At 39.2% G+C, this 17,899-nt stretch overlaps 1 protein-coding gene across 5 annotated transcripts in view; it reads right to left on the reverse strand.

Annotated features, from left to right (window-relative positions):
- The window catches only part of PLEKHG1 (pleckstrin homology and RhoGEF domain containing G1), a 126,479-nt gene that overhangs the window by 9,398 nt on the left and 99,182 nt on the right, over window positions 1–17,899 (reverse strand). For all 5 annotated transcript variants that reach the window (XM_088161729.1, XM_014874195.2, XM_088161730.1 and 2 more), the window contains 10 exons: window positions 15,392–15,461; window positions 8,366–8,412; window positions 7,743–7,893; window positions 6,651–6,782; window positions 4,175–4,357; window positions 3,991–4,086; window positions 3,790–3,876; window positions 1,909–1,942; window positions 1,352–1,447; window positions 97–135 (listed from right to left, as the gene is read on the reverse strand). In XM_088161729.1, coding sequence (XP_088017855.1) covers window positions 97–135; window positions 1,352–1,447; window positions 1,909–1,942; window positions 3,790–3,876; window positions 3,991–4,086; window positions 4,175–4,357; window positions 6,651–6,782; window positions 7,743–7,893; window positions 8,366–8,412; window positions 15,392–15,461 — 935 coding nt within the window. The remainder of the gene's footprint in view (window positions 1–96; window positions 136–1,351; window positions 1,448–1,908; window positions 1,943–3,789; window positions 3,877–3,990; window positions 4,087–4,174; window positions 4,358–6,650; window positions 6,783–7,742; window positions 7,894–8,365; window positions 8,413–15,391; window positions 15,462–17,899) is intronic.

The following is a 17,899-nucleotide window of genomic DNA, read 5'->3' on the forward strand; positions in this document are numbered from 1 at the left end:
ATTTAGGGACAGTTACAAGAAAAAAAGAATCTGTCTTCAGTTGTTCTACTAAGTACAGAAGCACCAGGTCAGTAAGCAGTACACAAAGTATCTTACCATTTGACTTCAAAACTTTATGGACTCTAGATGAGGGTTCTGAAAAAGACAACAATGTGTTTACCCACTGTGGCATTCCAAAGAAAGCTATGGGCATCCTGTACAACTTTTTATTACATGTATATAAAAATTTAAGCTTCTGAGCTCATGCAGTGAAGCCAGATTTTAATTTCTTTATTGCAAAATTTCCTCACAAAGATTTGTTGAAGTGTGAAATCCACAGCTGTTACCAAAGAACATATTTGTTTCTTAGTGCAATAGCAGTTGCCCTCCATTCATCAAGGCACACATAAATTTTTATGCCATGCTAAGACTCCTGCTTTCAAAAGACCTAGTCAGCTCTGTTATTGCTCTACAATGTTGGAGGTTTTCTATTAGAAATATTCATAAGGTACTAAAGTCTTAGATGGGCTTAGAAAGTGTAAGTAGCTGAAGATTACACTGGAGACCCTTTGATAAGTATTTTGTATTCTTCCCTTCACAGAAAGAGCAGCACCAATGCAACAAAGGTGTGCAAACACCTCAGAAAAAAAGCAGAACATACCTCAAACATATTTAGAACTTGACTGCTTTTCAGACAGAAATGCTGCTGTACGTTAAATCATTACTCCAGTATTCTCATGAGCCTTATTTAAGTCATCCCCATTATACAATGTGACACACCAAATTGGAAAGGTCTTTAAGGAGACGAAGAGGGACTGCAATATGAAGTCACCCAACTACAAAGACATTGGTAGTGTCTTTGAGAGTAATTAAGGATATATGCTTGAGTTAGGAGGGCAAAAAAACCCCAAAGTCAGCAAAACCACCTCTCAAATCTCTATTATCCATAAGACAAACATTACACTAAGTACAGATAGTAATCATGTTTTGAAATAATAAGCCTATCATAATCAAGATGGAACCACTTCAGAAACAATAATAACTGCAGAAAGGGAGGATGTCAGATTTAAATAATGACTGGCTTTCCTGCATATGCACTGAAATCTATTAGAGTGCCAACTGTTCTTTATACATACACCATTACAAATGTATATTCCTTAAATTAAATGCAAACAGTAGATAGAAACATAAATTATAAAAGCAACAAATAGTTAATAAGATACTTCATCCACATCGGAGAGATACTGTGCCATGTTAAATCTACCTATAGTGCAGATTAAAAACCAATTCCATGTGCCCAGCCTAATCCACCTCTAAAACAACCCTGCTTGTTTTTCCTTTTGTCATCTAGGGTGTAAATGAGTTTATTCACCTGATTTCCTTCTCACTCTGTGAGGAGCAGAGCCTTCCTTAGGCTGGTATGATGATTTTATTTCTCCCTCAGGGCTATAGTGGAAGCCTGGGTGATCTGTGGAACAAGCAGATGCGAAGAGAATAAGAGAGTGACAAGGATGGCACTTCACACACCTTGGTAGCTCAGTTTGGAGGCAGTGCCATCATCCCTTTATGCCGAGCAGTTGCACAACACGAGAGCCTGGAGCTGCACAAGCAGGACGTGCTGCTGTAGGGAGCTGTGACCCAGGCAGCCATGGGAACGCTTTGCCCACGTAGCTGTGCCTGGCCCCAGAGGGCTAACCCAGGAACATTTATCCACCACCACTATCATGTTTGCTTGCCAGTTGCTCAGTCAGAGCCTTCCCAACAAACTCTGCAGGATCTGCATCAAATTTTGCCTTTTCCGGCAGGGTCATAATTCAAGGAACATAAGCCTGGCATTCTTCCATCTCAGATGACATCAACAGCTAAAGCCAAAATGTTGAAGATGGTTTTATTAATTTTTAAAACAAAAGTGAAAAAGAACCCACTTACGTATGGCATCCATTTCAAGAATTGCCTGTTTGGCCTGGAAGAGAAAAAATGACAAATGAAGAAGTTAAAACTGTTAGTAGCAGGGCAAGCTGTATTGCATATTACAGATAGTAGTGAGCTTATGCACAAATAACAGTAAATTTAATTTGGGAACTAATAAATATGGTTAGCAGCATTGTTTTTTGGTTTGTATTTTTTGTTTTTCTCTGTTTATTGAGCATGTTACATATGGGGAGGAAAATTTTGGTGACAGGAACTCACCAGAGCTTATCTCCAGGTCTGCACACAAAACCTGTTGTTCACTGCACCCAGAATCTTTGTCTTTCCCAACTCTGCACAGGCAGTGCAAGGAGAGGAAGAGTGTGTGCCAAAAAAAATAATAATAATTTGGTTTAAGTAAGATTGATGCAGGATAAAGAGTATCTCCTGATTGGTTAAAATTTGTCCCTTTTTAAATAGAAAAAAAATTCGGATGTTTTAGGAAGCATATCAGCTACTAAATAAAAAATAATCTAAACTGAAATATCCTGTCTAAGATGCTTGCCCCTGTAAAGGTGCAGTTTGGTAATTTTCCACCAGGCGTCACATGTGGACTACTATTACATTCTCCAGAAGCTGGACAGACCGAAGCCTCACAACAAGCAATTATCAGTTCAACAGAAAAAAAAATTATTAAAAAATGTTCAGATAACCTCAAACATTTATTTTATTAGACTTTTCCTTTTACAAGTGAAACTATTTCTCTGAGAAGAAAATATTTTTGGTTTCACATTTTTTTCCACAGATAAGATAAAAATTTAATAAAAAATTTTGATACAAGGGCTGAGATCACGCTGTAAATTTTTTAAACAACCTAATAAACTGCAATGAGTATTTACAGTGTAAGTATGGATACTAGTATAAACATTATACCTTCAATAGACTTCGTCAACAAAAAGAGGAGAATTTGCAATAGGACCTGCTAGGACTTTTTTCTCCCATAAATCTCTTTTCATTACACTGTTGAAAATGCATGTTAGCACAGTACGGTGCACGTCAGTCACAGGTAACATTTTTTAGCCATTACAGCATAAAACTGAGTGAAAACACAGTCAAGGAAACTGAAAAACCAAGAGTAAACTCAGTGTGAAAAAAAATCCTGTTTTCATACGAGTCAGTGTCTGCTGTGTCTAGGCAAGAGCTAAGGGGGGTTAACCCCCTTTGAGAGGTGCTGTATTTCACACTGCAAGGCATCACCTGAAGCTCTAAGGCTGGATTTCATAAATAAGAGGAGGAGATTTCCTCATTCCAAGATATTATAGCTATGATTATGATATCAGTGCCTCATTTTTTTCTGGCATAAAGCTTGCTACCTAGCTCACCAAAAAGTGACAGATGTCCCAGCTAAGGATGCTGGGTTGAGGAAGGGTGTGTGTAGTTGCAGTGAAGTGTGTGCTGCCAATGGCTTCACTGCTATGATACCTAACCAAGACTGATTAAAATTAAAAATATCTACAGTACTGCAAATAGTGCATCCCAGTGCTCTGCAGAGAGGCAGCAGCCAGCTAAGATGTGCTGCTAGAGTCAAGCTTCCTGACATTTCCCCTCCGTTATTTACGTCTTGGCAGGCAAATGCTGCTAACCCAGTTAAATTCTTCTACTCCCATACCAAGCCCTGCAGATAATTATAGTGCAACTTCCCTATTTATTCTGAGGAACTTTTAAAGATATAAGGAAACAACACATTAATTAACATCCTGGAGGCTAAACTCTCTGTATATTGCATGCATATTGCAGCTAACAAGTTTGTTTTAAGTTAGTACTCATACAAGGAGACATCTTGTGATTTTGTTTGGGTTTTTTGTTTGGTTGGTTAGTTTTTGTTTCTGCTTTTTTTTTTACCTTGGCAGGAATTTTAGCAGGATGATTTTCTAGAATTAACCTCTTCAAGTGAAGAATCCAAAGGCGCTTGTCTTGCTGAGATTTTGCCTGATAAAAAAATTGGGCATCATGAGAAAAAGGCATTCCTGCACTGTGCAGGGTCATAAACACCATATGGACATGAGCCAGGTTACCCAGTGGGCAGGGAGGTTTCTGTTGTACCTGGACAGTATGCTGCATCTTAGGATTTTTGTAGTGGAAGACACTAAAGCTAAGTGGTTCCTTTGGTATTACTTCAACAAGCATCAGGTTTCCACACTGCAAGGAAGAGAGGAAACAATGTGAATCACAGAGGAGTTTTAAGGAGACCTGTAGACAGCACATTACCAGCTGCTCTCTGACATACCAGTATGTGAGCTTTGTATGCAAACATTTCATCTCTCTTTTTTGTAATTAGCAGCATCTTGTCAAAGAGGAACAGCGTGCGCTCATTTTTGGCTCGCTGAATGCGGAACGTTCCTTCTAACACCAGCTCCCCGTAACTCGTGAGGTCTGGCCCTTTCCAGTTAGTGAGCAAACTCTGTATCTCCTGCAACACATCAAAGAACAACAACGAAAATAAATTTCAGAGATCTTGTTGAAACAAAGGACCCAAACTATCTGCTGAGGCCATTCCCTACAAACTCTCCTATAGAACGTTTAGCATCCAACAGTGGAAAGTCACTAGACACCAATCCTGAGGTTGGTAGGTTATGTGTAACACCGCAGACAGTGCTTGGAGGCTCACTGCAAAGCCCACACTAAAACATTCCCTGAGTCCTGATTACTGCCTCTGCATGGAACCAGCAAAGGGCCCTGAACTCCCTGGGGCAGCCTGTAATGAAAGAGCACAACCTCTGCTTCCCTTGCTCCCAAAACCAGAAAGTCTTTTGTAATTCAATCATCAGTCCCTATCACACTCTACTCTATGTTCCCATCCTATCTCTCTTAATATTTCCCTCTCACCCTGGGTATCTTCCTGGAGTTGTGTGGTCTCTCACTGAATGAATTATAAAGCCATGTCCATGTCCTATAGGTCCATCACATAAGACACTTCTGTGAGTTGTTTGGATTGAAGAGATGATTCCCAGAACACTAAAGGACCACAAGTGATTCAGTCAACTGAACATCTGAATATTTGCTTGTATATTAATGATTCGTGTAAATACCACAGATATTTCTCACCTTGTTTATTACTTAAGAAAAGAAAAAGGTTGGAGAAACATCAAAGAACATCTTTAAAAGACTGTCACTTAGCTATGGCTGTTCTGTTTCCTTAAACTGCTTGTGTTTTCTGTCAATGGCAATGACATAGGACTTAAGCATAGGACACCAAACTCTAAAAGGAGGCTAAATTTTTAACTAGGGAACTCTTTAAAAACATCCATAGGACTTTAAACCTGGCAGCATTAGCAAAGCAGGGACAGATTGCCTCATCCTGTTGGCTGCTCTAGGATATTAGACTTTGATAGAGCTTTCAGCTGGAAAACATCCCAGTCTATTTGAAGCACCAATGCAAGCTAAAGCATTCACAGGAATAAAACGCCAAAGCAGCCCACTTTGGACTATACAGATAGTTATAAAAAAAAAAAATAAATTGAAAGTTGCATTGTATCAGATCTCTTCAGGAACTTATTAACTGAGTCAGGATCAAGTCCACCACTCTTGAGGGACACTTCCTGCAAGAACTGCTGTTACAGTACTTGCAGACCACATTGCAGTATGAGAGCCCATAGAAGGCCTATCTCTACGGCTGCAGAAACAGGCTTTAAAGGGGACCTATGAATATAAACATTTTCCACAACCCATACATTTGGCAGCTGAGCTCAATAAAGAAAAAAAAAGCTTTTTTTCCCCAAAAGCATTTAATTCTTATTTATTGCCGAATATAATTACTCAGATTTATAGCAGACATTTGGTAAAAGTCATTAGCACATATTTCCAGCAATGTGTGGCAAAGGTTACGCTGCTGCAGGCAAGACATTGTCAAATTTTCCTTACACATAAACAACAGCAATACAAAAAATAAACAACCATTAAAAAAACCCCAAAACAGAGAAAATGAGAAAACCACAAAAAAGGGTGAATAAATGTAATGTATGCTAAAAAACAAAAATGGGCAAAGAATTACATGATATGCATTTCTGAAATGGGATAGGCTTATTACTCCCTTTTATAAAGTAAAAAAATCCCTCCAGTTTTCTTAAAGTGATATGAATATTGAAAATGTAACATAGAAGTGCGATTCACTGGGAACCTGGAAACAGAATGAGAGCAAAAATTCTACAAAAGAGCTTGCTCTTAATGCCAAAAATTACTCAGGGAGTAGCTTTTCTTTCTTGTCCCCAAAAAAATCTTCATTTGAAGCGAAGTTAGAGTTTTTCTGAGTATCATGTTTCTAGGTTTATGCTTTTCAAAAAGCAACTGATAATGAGTTTTCTAAAATCCAAGAGGAAAGTATTTAAACAAGAACGAGCAAAAGAAGTGCCTCAAAACAAAATTAATCAGCACAAAGGGAAGAAATCGGAAACCACAGGATTTCTGAACAAAGCCATGCCCTAGGGTTGTACAGCAGTGCTGCACAATTGAGGGAAAGGAAGAAAGAAGAGTTATCTTAAGTTCCATATTACTGCAAAATAAATGCTTTACAGGATGCTGCTTGTAGGTTAGAGATGTCTGAGATTTTCCTGCAGCAGTTATGACCATGGTTTCCAAGATCAAATAGCCACAGGCATGCTCAACGGGAGTCTAAATTATGACTGACAAAGATTAAAAGAAAAGATAAACTAAAAAATGTTAATTGCATATATATTGACAAAACCAGGTTCTCTCTGAGAACTCACCTGGAGCCTGATGGCGTGTTCGTGTTTCCTCTTCATGTCATTTATATGCCATGCCACTCTCTGCATGGTATCTATGGCATCCAGCACCACATCATAGCCCTCAGTGTCCTTGTCAAGGTGGTTTTCTATTTCCTAAGACAAAGAGAAAAAAGAGTCCCCTTATTCCAAGGTGAACTCTCCCAGTCAAATGCAATAGTGTGTTTTTATCTGCACTGCTCTCTCTGTGCATCACAATCACTCGAAGGCAATGTTCCTGCCTTTGTTACTGATGCATGTTGCTATCAATTTGATTAACACAAGATGACTAAAAAAATCAAGTCTTTGGGGTCAGTTTAGCAGCAAGTACACTTGAAGCGGCCAGTGTGAGCAGAGAGGCACAGAAAGAGAGTGCAGCTCACTGACAGGAGATTTCTCAGACAGCATTTAATGGCTTTCCTTCAACACAGAACATTTCTACACACTTAGAAAACCCTGATGGAATTACACTAGGCATTGCTTTACAGTTGGAGAGCAGAAAAGCACCAGGCATTAAAAATAAGGATCAGTGTCTTTACACTTCACTAGAACATGACTCTCTAATAGGAAACATATGTGAAAAATGTTAACAATGAAGCATGAATTTCCGAAACTTGCTTAAGTCAATTCACTGAATGTGGAAAGCATTCCCACTTCCTCCATCATTCCTCTCCACAAAATTCTTAGCAGTCAGAGTGTTTATATATATTTAGTTCTTTTTTCAACCACCCCCAGCATTGCAACATGTGGAAAAACATTGTTCTCCATTGGAACAATAAATTTGTGTACAAAATGTTTAATCATTACAAGAATTTTCCAGACAACTTCAGAATTACAGACCAGTTTTCAAAAAAAGTGCTAATTATTTGGATGCAAAGACTGATGCAATGTGTCTAAACTAATTACCATAAATTCCCCACTCCAAATAGATGCATTTCAAAGACAGAAAACCTCCACATGTTGAAATCAAATACCCACAAAAGCAAGAGCATTTAAGGAAAACCAGAACCTTTCTAGCTACCAAGCCTTGTACCAGAGGCAGGAACACCGCAGCCCTAAACAAAGCACATTTCTTACGTGCAAAAGCAGGTGGTACTTGAGGATGCGCTGGACAGGTTTCAGGAGGTAGGAGCCCAGGGGCAGAGAATGCTGCAGCGCTTCTTGCCGCTCTCTGAAGAACTTGGCCAGTGCCTTGTTCCTCATGCACTCTGTCAGCACAGCCACAGACCTGAAAACACCAATACACGGCTTTAAGACACTCTGTTCCCATACGTCTGTAGGTAAAGAATTGCTTCCTTTTTAGCTTGTAAAAGGGCAGCAGGTTTCCATTCTACTAACTACTGTTTCTGTTGTTTGGTTTGGCTTTTTTTTTTTTTTTTTAAATCTTGTGCATTCAGCTATGTTCTCCCTTCACATGCAACCATGGGAATGATATAAGCAGCATTGCAGAATAACACCATCATTTTCTAAAGAAGGGTAAAGCAATGAACCACAAGAATAGATGAAACAAAATTTCAGATAAGCATTTTTGAAAATTTTTTTTTTCTTTTTTACATGAAGGGTAAATTCCCTCAAATTTAGGAAGGGGAGAAGTTAACTTTCTTTCTTTTTTTTTTTTTTTTTTTTTTTTCCATAGAGCGTAACTTGCATTACACAAACTGGCCAAGGGACAAAGGAAGAAAAGGAACCATAATTCCTACCTTGGGTAGTTGGTGCAGTACTGAGTATATATGTGGAAATCTTCACTCTGCATAGGGAGGAAAAGTTTGCATATATTGAGATTTTGTCAAACTAGCAGCTAATGTGTGCAAGATGAAGATGATGTCAGGACAACACCTCCTTCAGTTCCTGATCAATGAATCCTCTATGTTCACTGTGATAGTTCTGACACAACCAGAATTTAATTTCATCTTTTTTGGGGGGGAGATTTTTCCCTTACTTGAAAGAAAATCTAAGAAAACCTACACAGAGATAAAACAAATGACTTTGTAACAAAGCCTCCAAAGGTACCCTATGAAAATCTATGCATCTCAAAAAAACCCCAAAAAACTAAAAACCTGACCAAAACATCATCACTACACATACTTCCTTCTAACAAATGGCTGCACTTATCTAATTTTTTTGTGTGCTGAAGCACACCCAGGTCATAGAATCACAGAATATCCTGAGTTGGAAGGGACCCACAACCAGTTCCTGGCCCTGCACAGGACAACCCCAACAATCACACCATGTACCTCGTGTATTTACTGGGAGAAATAAGTTTTGCAGGTTATGTTTGGTGTGCCATTTTCAAGCAATTATAAATACTTTCACATGTAAGCACAGTCTAACCGTGAAATTAGAAGCCACAAAAGCGATTTTTTAAGAAGTAAATTATGTGAAAGCAGACAGCTATTACCCCAACAAGTTGTAACTAGATCTGTGTGGGTTTCCACACTTACCTGTCACACTGAAATTACTCAAACTTAATGCTGATAAGCTTCTCAGAGCTAAAGTCTGAGTTTCATTTCTTTCTTCCCTGGCCTAAGATTTTTTTCTTAATAATCATAATTTAATTATATGCAAGAACAGATTTCCAGAAACATTCCCATTCGCTCTAAGTCCACATCTGCCTATAAACTTCCATCCCAAACCAACACAATTTCTGCAGCTTACTGGAGTCCTAAAGGCTAAGAAAGCACTGTAGAATGGCAAAGGGCTCCCCATATCAATCACTTTTTCTTTCATAGGCCCTGGACAGATAAAACACAATCCTCCAACAGTGAATAAGACCCCTTTTTCCACTCAAAGCATCTTCAGAACGGGCTCTGGCATTCTGCAGCACAATAGCTGTGCTCCATGAGGGGCTGTCTCCCAGGGGTCATGGCTGGTGAATGGCAAGACCAAACATCTGCATTCACAGAAGGCACAGTGCTCTAAGGAGCACCACCCCTGGGGAGAGGGCTGACACAGGCTGTGGCTTTTGTTTCTCACTGTTGGGGTTTGGTTGTTCTTCGTCCAGCCATTCATCAGAAAGAGCCATCTCAGGCAGTGCCCTTTGCCAATTCCAGCAGCACTGGTCCTGTCCCCCTCTCCCGGGGGTAAAGCAGGTTGTGCCATTCATCTCTCCACGGAGCAGTGATCCATAAGGACCCCGTATAAAGTAAGATGTTACCCTGCAGGAGTACAAGCCATTGCAATTCATTTCAGGAAGTCTTACTGGATTTCAGTATTCACTGTTCTGAAAAAAAGAACTCAAGCAAACTTCTAATAAATGTTTCCCCAGGGGAGTGTGATCCCCATTTACAACTCACTGGTGGGCTGTAAGCTTATTAAACTGCTCTTCTCTTAGAAACCAACAAACCAACTAAAAGTAGTCTTGATACAAATACAGTCAAATAATTTAGCTTGGTTTTTCACACTTGAACTAACTTTGTCACCGTTGCTAGTTTTCATGGCAGTGTTGCCTACGTCCCACGTCCACACACAGAGGAAGTGAGCCTGTGTCACAGCCAGTTCATGTCCATGCTTGGAACCCCAGCCACAGCTCCAAACCCTCTCCTCTCAAAATGAAGAATTAACAAACCTCAGAGAGCTGCAGATATTACAATGTGTTGTTTTCTTTGGCAATCACTACCAAACTGGCCAGCACTCATAATAAGCCAGGGTGGTTATGAGAGAATACTAAGGTGAAATTCAGTACGGTGAAAAAATGTAATTTATTTTATATATGCATGTATTAATTCAAAGTTTTCATTTAGGGTATTTTGGTATAAATTTTAATACATTCCCATAGCTATGATAACAGAATAATACAATTAGAACTACTTCATAAGCAGAGTGAAGAACATTCTGAGCCAAGTTATTTTTATGTCTTTATTCTGCTCATATCACGTGATTATTCTGCTTTTCAAACAAAAAGGAAAAGAGTATCTGTTGTGAAATTTTAACCAATGAAAGTACTATCTGTAAAACAAACAAGGTCAAACACTTCAGGGTTACAGTGTAGGCTGTGTGCACATTCCCCTCAAAATCAAAAGCATGTCTGAAATCCCCAGGAGCCTTTTCAGACTCTCACTCTTTGGTTTGCTTTTTGGTTTAGGGTTTTTTTACTCAAGGTCAGAACTACTTTTAATGGGGTCTTTTGGTTTTAAAAGAATTTTCGTCTAGCTATTAAATGCAACAGATTTGTATTAAAAAAATAAAACATTCTTATGCCCTCGATAAATCTAAACCTTAAGAATGATTTCACTATCATCCCTGCTTTCTGAACAGACATAACACCAAATTCCATACTGCACATAGGTGTGTACTCGCTCCAGTGAGCCACAGCTCATTTCACCACACAGAGCCATCAGAGAGCATTTACTTTTACTGAGCAATGCAAGCCTAGTGCCAGGAGGAAGTCAAGTACATGTGTTTTGCCTCCAGGATGAGATTGTTGATACGCACTCAGATTTGCAGATCTCTTGTGAATCAACATCATACACCTTGCCCAGGCACTGGCCGGATTCATGTGAACATGTTGGGAAAGTGGCCAAGAGAGCCACTTCCAAGAGAAGTTCTTCCTCATCCTGACAAAATTGCACTGCTCAGAACAGGAGCCAGAGAAAAACAAGAACTAAGATGGATTTATTATTTTTCCGAATACTTTCACAACATAAGGAAAACACCAGCTATGCTCATCAGTGTTTCTTCGGACATTGTTAAACTTACTCAGCTTGAAAACACTTTAATTCACATAACTGTCTTCAGACCAGATTAAAACTGATCTCTGCACGGAGAGTGGAATTGCTCCAGAGATCAGTTTAAATCTGAGGGCCCAAAGCTGCTGTGTTAGAAGCTGCAAAAACCTGAGACTCAAGCTGAGAGTTTGTCTGCACTGATTGCAAGTCCCTCTCAAGAGCAAAGCCAAGAGTGAGCAGACCCCAGCTATACTTATACTGGTCCCTCGCACTGGAATCAGTTCACTGCACATCTCCTCCACATATATTCCAGATCTTCCCTCAACTCTTAGTGCACCGTGCTTTTTTATAGCCATAAAAGGCTCTTTAAAAGAAAACGGAGACTGAGAAAATGAGTGGAGTCAGTGTGCAAACTGAAGCCAATTGCCTGGATCTCCTCTTCACTAATGAGATGCTAGATTAAAGTAATTCTCCCTTTCCCCTTGCTTTAGCTGTTAGTGTGCCTTTCAGAAAACATATGTTCTGAATTTCTCGGGTGCTGAGTGAGAAGAGTGATGTGCCAGAGTTCAGCTCTCCTTTAAAACAACTCACTTAAATGTAAATGTATAGAATACTGAAGACAATCTTCTAATTAACACTGGCATCATTACTATGAAAATGAAAGATTGAACTGGCAAAAAAACCTTATAAACAGTCTTCTGTGTGAATAATTAAGCCATAGCTAAGCTTACACTGGAACCTTTTTATCAGTCTCCAATTAGTTACCAGCAAAATGTCTCCAAGAACTTTTACATATTAGTATTAATACAGTTCTTCTAGACAAAGGACCAGAACTGGTATAAACTGAACTAGTATGACACTCCTCTCAGAGGCAGGTTATTTCCATGCAGCAGCCATCCCACACTGTTTAACAAACACCCATCCACATCATCTGGATCTTAAGGAAGAAAGACTGCAATTCATAGTTGGATAGCAGGTTTTAAAATAAGTGTGCTTTTCTGCATTTGTGTCTATCTGCTTGTGAGTTATTAATGTATTAAAATATTTGAAGCAGACAGATTCAATACAACATTGTAAGTTGCTATTAAATATTTACATTTCAATAAAGTCACAGCTTTGCACCGTTATTTTATTGGTTAATGAGTTTTGTGTTACTGGCTAGTTTAGACTAAAAACATTGCCAAAGTCTGTTAATAAATCAAAGTTGCCATTTTAGGGGCTATTTACTTTGGGCACTCAGCTCAAGAAATGTTAAGATAAAGATTCAAATCCTCAATGATGTGTTTTTGTTCAAAGTACACTGAAGTATATTTTGATAATCCTTTCCCTTAAAAGTTACAAGGCTTTTTACTACTGAAGCATGAAAGTTATACACAGGAAACACAGTCATGTATGATTGTGTGAGAGAAGTATAATATGCTATACAAGAAATTTTATTGAGCAAAACCAAGTAGCAAAGTTCAAAGAAAACGATCCAAAACATCAAAAACCAAGCTCCCCACATCTTCACAAATATAGAACGTTTTATACAATAAGCTCCAGAGTTATTTTAACCATAACTGTTCTGTTATACAGGCAAACACCAACTTTTGTGAGTCCTAAGAAAGAAACAACTTTTACTTTATGCTGTTACTGAGCTTCTTAAGAGTGCAAAAAGCAAACACAGTGAAACTACAGTGAAAACTTGGTTATACCTGTCTTAAGACTCGCAACACCTACAATAGTCACAGTTGGGTGAAGAAATGGCACTGGGTCCAGAGCTCGTGTAAGCTAAGCACAGTTCCACTGGAAGCATTCAAGGAGGTGCAGCACAGCTACATCCATCAGCTAAGGCTGTGTGCTATGACTTCAGCTGATAATACCCCCGTGCTTAACTCACAGCGAAGATCTAACGCACTCGAAGCAATGAAACAATAAATGGCCAAAGTCCCGTAAGGACTTTGAAGGAGCACGTGCTGCCAAAAAAGGCAGTTTTATTTCCACTTCTTGGTGCTGGGAAGGCACAAGCAACCAAGAATGGACAACTGGAGTTTGTTAAGACAGTCAGCGGTTGCTGTAATGAAATCCTCATGGCCAAAACCAGAACTGTAGGGTATTTTGGTATTGTTTCATTTTGCTTTTAAGTATTTGCACTTGTCTGGATGAAGCTAAAAAATGCATGTTAGTACTGCAATCTCAAGCAATTTTGGAGCCATCAGGCAGTTGCCTGCCAATAATACAAATGCTAAAAGCATTTGACAGGGGAACAAAAGGCACAAGCAATGATATGCAGATGGGTTTTGGAACTAATGGCCAGAAAGTCTACCAGACAAGCCCTTTCAGGCCAATTTGAATGAGAACACAATTTTTTCCTGGACTTCTTATTATCAGTTGCACCATCTCTGTTTTGCATCCCAGCAGGAGTAGTCCCAGTGGCCCCAGCTATAAGCAAGCAATACAGCAGAAATATCTACCAGCTCCAAACTGTTTTATCCGTAAATAACCTGAAGGCCTCCCAGTTGGCCTTCACTGCACAGGCACTCTGCTGACTTACTCACAATTTCTTGCCCACCAGGACCCCAGATCCTTTTTGTTAAGCTGTTTTCTAGTCAGCTAGACTCAACAGGCACATGGGGTTATTCTGATCCAGAAGCAGGACTTTGCACTTGCCCTTATCCCATTCTCTCTCTCCTTCAATCAATTCAATTCAATCCAGGCTATCTGTATCCAGACTAGCAATAAAAACATGCTATAAACCCCACTGCAATGGAGCAAAACTGCATCCTACTTTTGTAGTAGTGGTGCCAACACTAAAGTCTCCCAGTGCTTACAAAAGACCAATTACTAGATAAATTACATCTTTCTCAAACTCAGCTGAAGCAAGAGATCTGGTGAAACAGCAGCACTTAGCTGGTATCATCACTCTAATTTACTATAAAATCCCTTATGTCACAACAGTGCCAAACAAATTACTGAATTAATGAGAGGGTGGTCCAGTTAATCCTAAATCCATGTGTTAGACTTATTACATTGAGTGCTTGGTGCCGGCAATGATGAGTTCAGGACAAGTATAAAACATGACAGGCTTTGGCTTTTTGGTTTCTTTGGAGGTTTTTTTGTGTTTGTTTTTTTCATTTTGTTTTTTGGGGTTTTTTTGTTTGTTTTTTTTTATACAAAAAGGCAAACATACCTATTAAGAGATGATTCAACTTTAAACAACTACATGACCCCTCTTCCCCCAGAAATACCACAGAGACAGCATTATTTTTCAAACACATTTGGGCTCTACAGATATATGCAGATTCTCTGGTGAAGTCTGCAGTGAAGTAGCATTATCTGTAAACCAAACTACTTAATTTCTTGGTGTCCTACTCATTATAGCCATTCCTCTTCTCCCTGACTGGCCCTCTGTGTTTCCTACAATAAAGGTCACCCTCTTCTCCACATTTCTTCTGCACCTAACAACTTCCCATATTCCATATTTTTGGCTTCAGTATTGCTCAACAGAATCAAGATGTCCTATCAATGTTCAGATAATTCAAAGCATTACAGAGAGAATGGGATTTGAATCTGAAGGCTAGACTTTGGGCTATTCCATTTAAAAAGAAAATCTAAGGCATAGTTGTGGGTTTCAGGAAAAATTCTCAGAAAACAATATGGCCACATTTTCCATGTTAATATTACTGCCTTTTCTAAGAATGCAGCCAAGTTTTATTCTCTAGTTGTTTTTAAGATGACAAGACAAAACTGGAGTACCACTTGATCACCTACAGTAACAGATGCAAGTAAAACAGAGGACCCCTGTAATATTTAACCAAAAAGCAAACCCTAAAAATTAACTCAATAAACAGCTCCACAAGCGCAGATACACTTATAGAAGAAAACAACACCTTTGTTTGATTTTTTAGTAATGCAAATCAGAGCCATATCTTTATCAATTACGAAGACAAATTCCTTCCATGTCCAGAGATTTGCTGACTTTTCTTGGTTAACAATACACAAGATATCAGGATTAGGTGTCAAAAGCTAATAAATTAATCTTATTTACCCCACAGCACTCTGCAACTGGTGCTGCAGACTTACCTTGGAAACAAAACAATCTGCTATAGCCACAGGATCATTTTCACAGTTTTCCAAATCTTGCAGAAGTTCACTAAAACAAAGAAAAGGACAAGGTAAGACAATTATGGCATACCTTGGAATAGACACACCTGTATATTCAGAACCAGACACTGCTGTGCTATTCATGGCAGCACTTAATGATGCAGGGAGTCCTACAAAGGGAACAAAAAAAACCTTGATGTCCTTTTCCCCCCAAGCTGTTGGGTGTTTTTTATTTGCAGGCAGAGAACTATAAGGAAATGGTATTCCCACTATTTAAAAATTCAGCTCATTAGGATGACCATGGATTGGTTGTTCTGCTAAGCAAAGCTGAGCCCCTTCCTTCAGGTACATCCCTAGAAACATTCAAGGCCAGGTTGGGTGGGGCTCAGAGGAACCTGATCTAATTGAAGAAGTCTCAGCTCATTGCAAGGAGGCTGGACTAGATGACCTTTACAGGTGCCTTCCAACCCAAACTATTCCATGACTCTGTAACTACAGCTCTTTAACAATAATCACAGTGGTGCAGTCAGTTGTGTAGCTTGAATATCAACCAACACGATATAAAACTAAGAAAATTTAAAAGCTACTGAAGCACGTGAACTGTCCTTTTTATGTTCTCCAAGCTTTACTTGACCAAGGGAGATGATTAACTGCTCTGAAAAATACTGGTGAGAACTGGGGATGCATTTCTCATACATGAAGAATGTTATGAAGCTCACTAAGGAAAATAAGTCTACTTTAAGTGGGTTTCTTCATTGAAGATAAAATAGTTAGCCTGGAAGAAGTTTTCTGTAAGGGAATATATACACATATATATTCTACATGCATAAAAACAACATGAGAGGATTTTATAATTTTTACATGCCAAAGAGAAAATTAATTCATTTGAACAAGAGCAGAGTAATAAGGGAGCCTGTTTGCTGTTGAATTAAACTCAATTATTGAAAGCAAATTCAGTGAAAGAAAGAGTTCAAAGTAGAAGAAGAAAACCTCAGAGGTATCTCCCTGATCCAAAGAGTTTTCAGTCTTACTGAAAGACAACTCAGAAAAATGAGAGAAGAAACTGAGTTTTCTGCCAAATTGTTCTCTAAAAGAATTTTTTTCTTGTTCTTCTCCTCACCCTCTTCTTCTCCCGCCCCCTCCCCCCCCCCAATACACACACATTTCCACAGATGATTTTCCATTTAGGGATACTTTTCTCCCAGTTCACAGCTGGTTCCCTGAAAAAAGTTTTGCTTAAGAGTTTCTACGCCTGTGTCTAGGGAACTACCCTTTTCCCCTGTAAGCAGACACAATTTCCCTCTGCATGTACAAAAAACAGTAAGCCAGAAGAGTTTCCTGACTTGTTCTTTGCTTCTCTAATTACTGGAGGAAGGAAAGGGAGAAATCAACATGCAGCCACAAGGAACAAAGACCTTAGGTTCAGCAGTCACTGAGTCACTTTGTACAGTGACAATTTAACCTCTACACCTCAATCCCTTCATCAAAATGGGAATAAAAATATGACCTTTGTTTGACATCCCACACTCATGAAGCTCATTTACATCAGCAAAAGAAGCAAGCTGTAGCAATGGTGACCATAGCCATTAGTTATACTGAATGACTGTGTCTCACACACGAGTTTTGGAAACAACATCAAACATGCCAAACAGGCTCAGGGCATTCCTGTTATGTGGCAGTCAGACATTCTCCTGATGGTTTACACTGTGTAGCACCTGGACTGTCATTTTATTCCTTCTGGTCTCTGATAAAAACCACATCATTTCTCCTTCATGGTACAGAAGAGGAACACTTAACGATTTTATATATTCATGCAATTGACTCCATTGTATGTGTTAAACAGACTAGTGGCTTGTGTCTTCAGCCCAAGCCCATAGTGTAAGGGCTGATTTTGAAAAGAGTTTGTTACTTATACTGCACTCTATACTGTCTCATCTGGATGGTAAGAACAGGATTGGTAAGAGCAGTCTGCCACTGCAAAAACAGCAAAATTGTCATGCTCGAGAATCCTGAAAACCTTAAATAAATCTCTATAACACCAAGCTGATGTGAAAGAGTAGGGCTATTATTATAGGCTACTTTTAAGTACCTGGCAGGAGGCAGAAAGAACAATAGAGAAAAGTGTTGGTCCCTGTTCACCTGAATATGCAGAGGTTTTGTGCTGGTCACAGTTGTTGGCCTCTGCAGCTGGTTTGTGCCAGGCAGGCAGGCAGGGAGCACGAGCGAGCACTGCTGGAGGAGCTCTGTGCTCTTTCAGCTGGGTCACTAACAAGATTCAGACTGAAGCATGACACAGCAGCCAGGGCCTGTTACGATCATGTACTGAGCTATATAGCTTGGGTTATTATGGGCTGGGAAAACCTGAATCTGTACAAACACCATTGGGAGCTAATGCTAACTCCTTTGGGATCAGAAAGGAAAGCATAAAGACTGACAATTTTGCATAGAGTGCATTGGTTATCTTTTCAAGTCAAATGAATGGAAGCC

This window comes from Sturnus vulgaris, chromosome 3 (genome assembly GCF_052056855.1).
Source record: "Sturnus vulgaris isolate bStuVul1 chromosome 3, bStuVul1.hap1, whole genome shotgun sequence".
Lineage (NCBI taxonomy): Eukaryota > Metazoa > Chordata > Aves > Passeriformes > Sturnidae > Sturnus > Sturnus vulgaris.